Consider the following 11,334-nt stretch of genomic DNA (forward strand, 5'->3'; position numbering starts at 1 on the left):
TTACTCAAATACATTGCCCCACTCTATTAACCATAAACGGCATGACCACCTAAACGTTCCGTTACAAGCTCTCCTTTAGAAGAATATGACGAGTGAAAGTCAAGTATCACTAGTACTGAAATGTCAAACCTTCTCAAATCGTCCAATGTAGGTGCAAAACTGAGCGCATCAACTCTTCTTAGACTACAGCGCACTCGCGTCAACTCGGGAAGTGGGAAACTTACGCCTGCAAATGTGTCCCTGGTGTGTTTTGTGAAGCGTGGTGATGGCATTTGACAACTTTTAAGTACCCAAACATGCGTTTTGAGTTGATGGGGAAAAAATGTGGCAGACACCACGCCTTGGACTATGCCGTGTTTTTTAGCGTGGAGCCATGCGTTGCGTGGTAGATCGCAGTGTTTTCATAAGTGTAATAGTTGTGAGTACATCGTGAGCATACCTGCCATGTCAACGTATGGGAGTTTAAAGAGCAGCTTATGGTTTGCTTGAGCGTCAGTACTCACAAGTGAGAAAACATGTTGGCAATATCCAGACAAAGTGCACTTCTTGATGCAATTACATGACACGCCACTTCGGTTAGGGTATTCCTCACTGGTCGACAAGCGCTTAAAGGGAGATGCTACTGGAAGACACTTTTTCATTATTATTCACCCTAGGGCCATGAAACTTGAGCTGTATATGGAAATTTTTGTGCTTATTTCAAATATATAATTAGTTTTCTTGCAAGTTACGCTTTTAGCTCTGCAACATGACAATGTTAAAACCTTATTCTTTTTGCCCCCCCTCTTTTCATCCCTAAAATTCTGTAATTTTTTACCATTCATAGTTCATATAGCCTCAAATAAAGTGTAGAGTACAAATAACTAATTAGGAAGCACATACAAAATATGTTATACGCGTGAAAAATAATAGACGTAAGAAGTCTATATTTCACCTACCCTGGTAAAGGTATAAATACAATTTTTATTATAAAATAAAATATTGAAATTTAAACTAGATACTTGCAATTTGTCATACTTTGGAAAAAATTTGGTCGAAATTTCCTGCAGATCCGAGCACTATCAGTGCCCGAAAAAGTAGGGGCACATTGGAAAAAATGGCAAAATTTGTGTTTTGAGAAAAACGAGTTTTAAAGTTAAAATTGCGTTTTTATTTATGAAGGATATTAATAAATCAGACGAAATTTGCACACCAAAAAGAACAATCTTTCTCGTAGTGGCCACTGTGACTAAAATACGCCAGCACCATTTGTTTGTCCTTCTCGGCGTTTTCGAGCCTACTCCTCAGACATTTCGCTCACAGACAGGGCCATGAAACGCATGCCAAACTTCCGCTCCATCTGGCAGAGCCTTGTGCCAACTGCAAGCTAAGAAGTTCGACAGGACTGCAAATCCCAACTAAGTCTAGTGTCATGCCATTTTGCAGCCATGTTTGTGCCACATACCGTCGTTCATAATGGCAATGTCGTCCCTGCTAAGTTCTCTCACTGCGAGCTCTTTCGGCCTCTCAAGATTGGCGCTGACGTCATCCATTGCCCCATCACGAACTTTCCGGCTGACGGGTGTGAATGACTTTGATGCATTGGTTGTTGCAAGCCAACAACTGCCACAAGTCGCACCAGCTGCTCGTAGCCCATTCCTACACAGCGCGCTTCACAACGGCTTTCACTTGCGAGCAATGCTTTTTTTTCATTCATAACGGAGATATTTACATGAAAAAAGCATTGTTCAGCTGCACTGCTCGACAAGACATGGACCCCGCAAATAGGCTTCACAGCAAATACAGGCGCGCAGCGGCCAATGGCGGTCCCCGATTCGTACCATGTGGTAAGACAGTCGCGGCGCTTGAAAAACGCGCAGAAGAGTGATTCTTGTTATTATCTTGCGCTGCATCAGCGATATAAACTGTTGGTATTTGAAGTGTGAGGCTCGAGTCTTGGACTCATGCAATCAACAATGGCTAGCGGCGGCGCATGGTCGGCGGCAAGGTGCTCGAAGACTGCACACTTTCGACCTTTTAACAGGCGCCTTGTGCTCTTTAGAGGAAATTTTAAAGCATTTCCAGTTAAGTCTGGACCTATATTATTTTTTTCAGAACAGTTGAGGTACTAATCTTATCAAAACAGGCGAAAATAAAAAATCGGTAATTTTGAAAAAAAAAACTCGCGTTTTTCGACCCGCATTTCCCCTAAATGTAGTTTGCTGAACCACAGAAATAAAATTGTATCGTTTATTAGATTGCTATAAAAGAGGTGCCTGCACCAGAGCCAGAATCGTCTATGACCCGACACACCTGTATCGTGGGCTTGCACATGCAATGTTTATTGGTTTGGTAGAAAATTTAGTTGCCAGAACTGCAACCACAAATGACGTTGCACTGGCATTGCGCCAGCATAAGGTCCGCCTTTGTGGAACAGTGGCTATGGTCCAGATTTCCCAGTTCCGCTTATAATAGGCGAATTTGGGCTTTTTTCTTCCGTCATGCCGGTTGTAAAACTTTCCAGTTCTTTGTCAGGTTTTAATGGTTTTTTTTTGAAATTTTCAAGTAAATGCAGTTATTTTACTAGTCGTGAGGCTCACCATTGTGCGTTTTTTGTTCAAAATAAAATGTTAGTCGATGACTATTAGCAGTTGAGTGTGTATGCGTGTGCAGTTTTCTCCATTAAGGGGGGCACAGGTTATATCGCAGCGCCCCCCCCCCCCGCCGTCTTACTAAGTAATTGTAAGGGGCCGATTTCCCCCCATCTTTAGGTAACTACAGGAAGGGACGGTCGGTCAGTGTGTGTCTGAGTGTCTCTGCAAATGTGCCTGTCCGCCTTTGTATTCTGACAGACGACATATCTTGATGTAAATCACATTCTTGCCAACTTCACGTCACAAAAATCCTTCATTTATTTGTTTCACCAATGAAATGGTCTCAGGACTTCTCCTTGCCTCTGTACAACTGGTAATTTTCTGCTTCTGGGAGATGTAGTCACGTGACAGGCTTTCTATGTGTTCTGAAACAAACATCATCTAACGAGCTTTTCATCTTGAGTAGGCAGAAAAGGGCGTATTTCTGAATTTCAAGGAGGTCATAAAATATTCCTCGGCATGGGTAAAGAGCGAGGAACCCGATGTCAAGCAGTGTGTGACACAAGAATGTGTCTTAGTCCTCTTCCGTTTCTCGCCAATACGCTCATTTAGCAAGAAAACTGCCGCCTCTCTAAAGGCTCTCTTTAAATGCAGCCAACATGAGGTCCACCGCTGGATGGGGATGGTTGAAAAACTTTATAGAGGTCCTGAAGGACCCGCGTTTTATATGGGGTGGATCTTCGGTAGCTCCTACGTAAAGACGCGGAAGCCAAGCCTCCCCACAGCTTCGTGGGCCTTCTAGACAGCCTTCAGCTGTTGTAGGGGAATTGGGCTTTTGAGCATCAAATGAAAGGCATTTTCAGAAAACTTTTGATCTTTTCCTTGTAAAGAGGGGCATTTCCGGAGTCTCTGGTTAAAGCCACTGATCGGGGCAGTCGGGACAAAGTGCAGAAATGTTGGAGGAATAACAAGTTGAAGAGGCTGGGATATGTTCCCATCTGAAGCATGCGAAAGGATATTGCCTGTGGCCTAGAGGACTTTTCGTGTGGCCGGGGAAAGGACATATGTCCGACTTGATAGTGCCTTGTGAATTCTTTGAACGTAGTGAAAATGTCTCTGGAGATGACCACCGTCTGCTGTTCTTCAGTGTCGAGAATATATGAATATGATGTGTGCATTTTCACATCTGGAACTAGTGTTAAATTCATTCAGACGGCATCACAACAGGCCATTAAAGCCACCGTAACAGATAAATGGCTTTCGCTTTGGTCCCCTTCGTCCGTAGGTTTAAAAATTCAGTCATAGCGAGCGTGGCTTTTCTCGAATACTACGTGATCGGCAGCTACACAAGAAAACACATATAAAGCGACGACACCTGGAAAGCGATGTTAGCGCAATTGTGAATGCACATCGCATACTTGCCGGTACATCATCAGATCATTCAGTGTCATCCCTACTCACTGTATATAATGCTGTAAGCAGGCAATGATTCGCATATTATGGAACGATCATACATGGGCTCTTATCTACGTAAGAAGTCGTAAAACACTTCTTGCAATGAAATCGCGAAGATTGGCACATGTATAGGAATTGTACGAGAAACTTCCAGTAGTCTTTTAATAGCTGACCTATCAATATCACTTCACAGTTATGAAAAAAAGCAAAATTATGGTATTTTTATCGCCTTCGGACACAACCTAAGGACCTCCTATCGGTACTAGAGATATTACAAAAAACAGAGGCTGTGTCCATGAATAAATTAGGCGAAGTACGTGTCACTATATTGCCAAGGAATGAATTAACACAAATTTCAACTATTCTACATGCTTACATTACTAAAGTTCGTATGATAACACGATCAGAATAAGAGTAAGTGAATGGCATTACCAGAAGTGACCTGGTCCGTCGAATCACTAAACGAGTACCCTTGCTAAGTATAGTTTTTTTGCAATCAAATTTTTTCTTAAAAAACTGTAATAGGTAGGCACTTGTCGGCTTTGCAGCCAATTTCGAGGCTGAGACGGGAAGATGTCGTCACTAATTAGTTACTCCAGATTGATTAACAAAGGTAATTGAATGAGCTTTTTATATCAATTTTAGGGTGGTTGTTTAAACGGTGAAGTTGTTCTATGGCACAGGTTATGGGCAGCTTAGGTTTTAAAAAATCAATATATAACGAATATATAGGAAGTACACGTTCTTGGGCTTGTTGGTGCATGAGCACCAGTTCTATAGTTTTTGTTTTCATTGCTTCATGCTTTCTATTTATAATTGATAACTAATATGCTGAAGACAGTATCACGTGAGCTCCTTGTTGTAACTACACACTTGTGCGATTACTCGCTTCTGTTGTCAAAACAGGCAAGGTCTGTTGAAGGTCGGACCTCTGTGGTTACTACACAGAGATCTTGTACTAGCAAAATCTGTTGTCGTTGTGGAAAATTCTGTTGCTATTTTCAACTGCATGATGGGGGCGCTCTCACAATACCTTCTTTTTGTGGCATGAGCTTCCCAGTTACGTCTTGCAAGAAAATACAGTTATTTGACTAACACACATCAATCGCCTTCAGAGTATTCGCTGGTAGTCACAAGAGCGATTTCTCATCATTATTCTAATCGTGCCGATGTAGGAGCCTTGGTAGAGCTGACACTTTCCGACTGCGGCTTGGGTGAAGTGTTCGCGTCGCATGCCTCGGAGAGACTGCTCCACGACAGGCGGCTGAATTTACTCAACGTGGAGACTAACCTTTTCTCCGTCAACTCGCTACAGAGCATGATAAAATCTCTAGAGGTAAGTTGCACGGAGATGCCATGCTGTTCGCGTACGTATTATTATTATAAAGTACATCTTACAATTCCAGCTGATACGGAGGCCTTGCGGAGTCGTTTCATATTTCATGAAGTGGTGCCATCGTTTGTGGCCTGGGAGGCATGATACAAACGCAAAGATTTTTTGTATATTCGCTAAATAGCACTTCGTTTATTGGAACGAGATTCGCTTTCGTTTTCTAGGCACTGAGTTGGGCATTGACGTAATTGTGTACAAAGCTCAAACACGTGGGCCAAAAAAGCAACGACGCAGGCAGTGATGCATCATCTGCTCTTGGACAAATGCGAGCAACCGTCCGGATTCCTTGAGCAGTCACTAAACTTCTCCCGCAGAGAAGAAAGGGAAGTGTAGATTTCAGCTAACGTGATTGCTTGGGCGAGTTAGTACGACATGATTGACATAAAACTCCCAAGCATTTCCCCGAGGGTGAACATGGTCAAGTGCGAATACACGGGGTGATGCTATGAGGGGTATTTATTAATTCGCACTTTTATATTTATTAATCACACTATGGTGCCTTTATGGTGTAATGGTTCCTGGGAATCGCAATTTGATCACACGGGGGAGTTTACGTTAACTCACTGGCGAATGCCAACGGATTTTACCTTTACTCCCCCTCACGACCCGCTCTCGACGGGAGACTGAGAGAGAAGGCGGGCGCGCGAGAGAGAGGGGTGCGCGCGCAGCTGCAGCGAGTGAGGAGAGCGGAGGAGCGAGCGAAGGGGGAGGGGGTATAAGGCACGTTACTGACACCGATATCAGCGTCGCGTCCGTGGCTTATTCAGTAGAGCGTCGCGCTGCGGCCCGCCAAGTCCTCTTTCTTTTAAAGATAGAGAGAAGACTGCGGACGCCGCCGACGGCGGTGGATGGTTTGGGGTCGCTTATAAAGTGTATTCACACTTAAAAAACAGTGCCAATGTCACAGAACGAGCGCTAAAGAAGAGCGCGCCGCCAAATCCTTGCGACAACGGGCGGCAGAAACGCCGCGAGGTAAAAAGAAAAAAAAAAAGAAAGCCAACATCCAGGGCTCCCGGGCGCGCGCTCTTCCCGCAGAAGCACGGCTTCGCAGACGATCCTCCTCACCCCACATCGGCGGCCCAGCAAGACCGCGATTTTTCTGGAACGAGAGGCGGGGTCAGACCGAGTGAATCATCCTCCGGAGAGGGCAGTCGAACCGTCTCGTGCCTCTCCCCAGCTTTCGCTGCGTATCGCGCCGACGAAATGACGAGAAACATCTGGAAAGTCGCGCGCAAGGTATTTAACCGAGCAGCCGAGACGAGAAATCAGGAGAAGACGGAACGTTAGCGCCGGAGCGCGTAGGAATTCCGCCGTGTAGTCGGCGAAGGTTCTGCCCGTAGTGACAGAACAGGGGGAGACGGAAGTTAGCGCCAGAGCGCGTAGGAATTCCGCCGTGTAGTCGGCGAAGGTTCTGCCCGTAGTGACAGAACAGGAGGAGACGGAAGTGAGCGCCAGAGTGCGTAGAGAGTCCGCCGTGTAGTCGGCGAAGTTTGTGGTCCGTAGGGACGGCTCGAGCTACAGGCAAGAGTGTGTGTTTACCGCTATCGAGCGAAGACCCGTGGCAACCGCTGCGAGTGTGAAGCCGACGTGTTCCGGCGAAGAAGTTGAAGTTTGAAGAGTGGCCAATTGAAGACGGGAGGTTTCCTGGAAGAGAACTTCGAGAGCTGCGGAACGACAACAACGCTGGACTTTGAGTGAGTGATTCTCGGAAGAGTATCATTCAGACTTTTGTTCCAAGGACTTTGGACTGAATAGGTTTTATATCTCTTTAGTCTTTAAGTGTCTTGGTTGTTCAATGCATGCGACTGCATTGTAGTGCGTATTGTTGTCTGTATCCGTTGTTTCAAGTGTCTTCGATTGTACTGTGTAGTACATTGTCTGTTTGGTGACGTATTGTATGTAACTATTGTGGAGTGTTCATACGTGTGTATTGTTTTTGATCTGCCGTTAATGAGAATATAATTTTGTTTGTTTATCAACTCTCGGCTCTGTCTTGTTCTTTGGGCCACAGCCTGCGTCCGCTGGCGCACCAATAAGGACCACTTCTAAATTGTCCACGCTTTCGTGGTGCGGTTCGGGGGGCCGATACTTCGGCTCTTGGAATTAGCCCGGCGATCGCCTCCCTAATAAACGGGACCTGTGTGACAATTAATCTGGCGTCCGCGACATAGGACCTTTTGGTGCACAGTGTGTCCAAAGTAGTAGGAAAGAGCCTCGAGTTGTTGATAGTGCTATCGGAACGATTTTGTGTGTTGTTCAGTGTTCTCGTTAACGAGTGCAGGGGAGTGTTCCGATAGACTGATTTAGGCAGATACTTTTTGCACGCAGCAAGGTTGTATTTGCGAGTTGCGAGACACAATGGATCTCGAAAAGTTAGTTGCGCTTGGTGAGAAGATGGGTCTTTCCGGCGCCGAACTACGGAAATGGGTAAGCCAGAAGGAGAAAGAGGCGGTGGAGAGAGAGAGGTTGGCGGCAGAGAGGGCCAAGGAAGAAAAGGCAGCTGAGTTGGAGAGAGAAAGGCTGGCCGCTTAAAGGGCGAGAGAAGAAAGAGAAGCAAAGGAGCGACAGCTGAAAGAAGAAAGAGAGGCAAAAGAGCGACAGCTGAAGGAAGAACGAGAGCAGCAATTGAAGTTGGAGCTGGAGCGAGAAAAGTTGGCAGCCGAAAGGGCGAGAGAAGAAAGAGAGGCAAAAGAGCGCCAGCTGAAAGAAGAAAGAGAGGAAAGGGAGCGGCAGCGGCAGCACGAGATGGAACTCGAGCGGCTCCGTTTGCAACAGCGAAGTGAAACTCCCGTCCAAGCTAGAGTTGAAAGCAGCGAACGGGAAGATCACGGCTTCCGCTTGAACCCAAGCAAGCTGCTCGTAGCGTTTGATGAAAGGAAGGACGACCTAGACGCGTACCTCCACAGATTTGAGACGATTGCGAGGAGCCAGAATTGGCCGGAACAGCAATGGGCAACTGCTTTGAGTACCTGCTTGAGTGGTGAAGCGCTCAGTGTGTACGGTAGGCTGACGCCGACCGATGCAGCCAACTACGCAAAGGTGAAAGCGGCTTTGTTGAAGCGATTTAGATTCACTGTGGAAGGATTCCGGGACAGGTTTCGGACAGGAAAGCCAGCTGATGGTGAAACGGCTACGCAGTATGCCGCCCGACTTTGCCATTATTTCGACAGATGGATTGAACTTTCAGGGACAGCACAGGAGTACGAGGAGCTTAGAGAGCTCCTAATTAGAGAACAATTTCTTACTAGTTGCCATCCAAGCCTGTCGCTGTACTTGAAAGAGAGGAGAGCTAAGTCACTTGAAGACATGCTTGAATTAGCTGATCAATTCTTGGAAGCGCAAGGTGGCAGTAATTTGGCCAAAGTCAAGAAGGAGGGTCCCGAGGATTCGAAGAAATCGGCTCCTGAGGAAAAGGAGCATGCACCGGAGAAAATTCCGCGATGTTTTCTGTGTAACCGAGTGGGTCACCGTGCTAGCCACTGCCGAACTAACTTCACGAGCCCCACGGTTATAAAATGTTTTAAGTGTGGTCAGACTGGACACAAAGCAGACGCTTGTCGGAACGGAGTGAGTCAAACTCACCAGGTATCTTGTGTGCAAGCGGCACCGAAATCTGATAATAATGCCGTCACTGATGGATTCGTAGAGTTGAAGAATGGGGAGAAAATTCCTATTGTGGGTGCTGTAATGTCAAAACAGCCAACCGGTGTTACGAAGGGAATGCCAACGCTTCCTGGAAAGATTGCAGGCAAGAAGATTACGGTTCTAAGAGACACCGGTAGCTCCACGGTTATCGTGAGGAGAAATTTGGTACGGGAAAGAGAGTTGACAGGCAGAACGAAACCGGTTTGCCTAATTGACCGTACGGTCCGGATGCTTCCCGAAGCAGAAATTGAGGTTGAAACCCCGTACTTCAGCGGGAAGGTTACTGCGTTATGCATGACGACCCCCCTGTATGACCTTGTCATCGGAAACATGGACGGGGCGCGAGGGCCAAGTGATCCAGAATGTTTGGGAGAAGACCCGAAGATAGAGCCCTCGCCAACACAGCGGCCGCGAGATACAGTGGAGGAGCATCCCGTGACGGGTCTAACTAGAGCCCAAGGAGAAGCTGCGGCGCAAGAGACAGCGAAGGAGAAGACGATCGTGTCGAATAAGTTCACAGGCCGAGCAACCGGACTTACGTCGGCACGACCTCAACCGACCGACAGTGTAAAGGAGACGGTGTTGGCCAGCCGGGCAAAATGTAGAGGCATGATCAAGCGGGTAAATAAACAGACAGGACCCGTCGAATGTAATGACGCGTTAACGGTGTCGGAAGAGACAGCGATGGCTGAGACGACGCCTCAGATATCGTCGTTGGAAAGGGCTCGCCGAACGTGGAAACACAAGAAGAGATCGAGCGAGCACCGCAAGAAAGGGCGCAAGCGCCGCTCAAAGTACGTAGGATAAGTGCTGAGGCCAAAGCAGAATGTGTTTGGCAGTGTTGAGTGCCCTATGTTGTGTTAATGTTGTGGTATCCTGTGTCACAAGTGTCGAAGTGTTGTGCTGTGATGTGATGTATAGTATTGTACCATTGTTGTAGTGAGAGAACCTTGTACATTTGTATATTGGGAATGTGTGGTGGAGTGTTGTACTCATGCGCTTGTGGTTGTGTTTTCATGTGTTGTGTAATTGAATTACAATGTACAATTGTATTAAGTGATCTATTGTGAATGTGAAGTGTTATGAGCGACTGATGGTGTTACAGTCTGTGAGAGTGTGTGGTGACTGTTCGCGCTCGTCTGTGGGGTTTTGAATATTATGAGATAATATTCTTAAAGTGGGGGGCAGTGTCACAGAACGAGCGCTAAAGAAGAGCGCGCCGCCAAATCCTTGCGAGAACGAGCGGCAGAAACGCCGCGAGGTAAAAAGAAAAAAAAAAGAAAGCCAACATCCAGGGCTCCCGGGCGCGCGCTCTTCCCGCAGAAGCACGGCTTCGCAGACGATCCTCCTCACCCCACATCGGCGGCCCAGCAAGACCGCGATTTTTCTGGAACGAAGGAGGCGGGGTCAGACCGAGTGAATCATCCTCCGGAGAGGGCAGTCGAACCGTCTCGTGCCTCTCCCCAGCTTTCGCTGCGTATCGCGCCGACGAAATGACGAGAAACATCTGGAAAGTCGCGCGCAAGGTATTTAACCGAGCAGCCGAGACTAGAAATCAGGAGAAGACGGAACGTTAGCGCCGGAGCGCGTAGGAATTCCGCCGTGTAGTCGGCGAAGGTTCTGCCCGTAGTGACAGAACAGGGGGAGACGGAAGTTAGCGCCAGAGCGCGTAGGAATTCCGCCGTGTAGTCGGCGAAGGTTCTGCCCGTAGTGACAGAACAGGAGGAGACGGAAGTGAGCGCCAGAGTGCGTGGAGAGTCCGCCGTGTAGTCGGCGAAGTTTGTGGTCCGTAGGGACGGCTCGAGCTACAGGCAAGAGTGTGTGTTTACCGCTATCGAGCGAAGACCCGTGGCAACCGCTGCGAGTGTGAAGCCGACGTGTTCCGGCGAAGAAGTTGAAGTTTGAAGAGTGGCCAATTGAAGACGGGAGGTTTCCTGGAAGAGAACTTCGAGAGCTGCGGAACGACAACAACGCTGGACTTTGAGTGAGTGATTCTCGGAAGAGTATCATTTAGACTTTTGTACCAAGAACTTTGGACTGAATAGGTTTTCTATCTCTCTAGTCTTTAAGTGTCTGGTTGTTCACTGCATGCGACTGCATTGTAGTGCGTATTGTTGTCTGTGTCCGTTGTTTCAAGTGTGGTCGATTGTACTGTGTAGTACATTGTCTGTTTGGTGACGTATTGTATGTAACTATTGTGGAGTGTGCATACGTGTGTATTGTTTTTGATCTGCCGGTAATGAGAATATAATTTTGTTTGTTTATCAA

At 47.0% G+C, this 11,334-nt stretch overlaps 1 protein-coding gene across 2 annotated transcripts in view; it reads left to right on the forward strand.

Moving 5' to 3' along the window:
- The window catches only part of LOC119163135 (uncharacterized), a 48,756-nt gene that overhangs the window by 34,330 nt on the left and 3,092 nt on the right, over window positions 1-11,334 (forward strand). For both annotated transcript variants that reach the window (XM_037415076.2, XM_037415075.2), the window contains one exon: window positions 5,204-5,364. In XM_037415076.2, coding sequence (XP_037270973.2) covers window positions 5,204-5,364 — 161 coding nt within the window. The remainder of the gene's footprint in view (window positions 1-5,203; window positions 5,365-11,334) is intronic.

This window comes from Rhipicephalus microplus, chromosome 9 (assembly GCF_043290135.1).
Source record: "Rhipicephalus microplus isolate Deutch F79 chromosome 9, USDA_Rmic, whole genome shotgun sequence".
Classification (NCBI taxonomy): domain Eukaryota; kingdom Metazoa; phylum Arthropoda; class Arachnida; order Ixodida; family Ixodidae; genus Rhipicephalus; species Rhipicephalus microplus.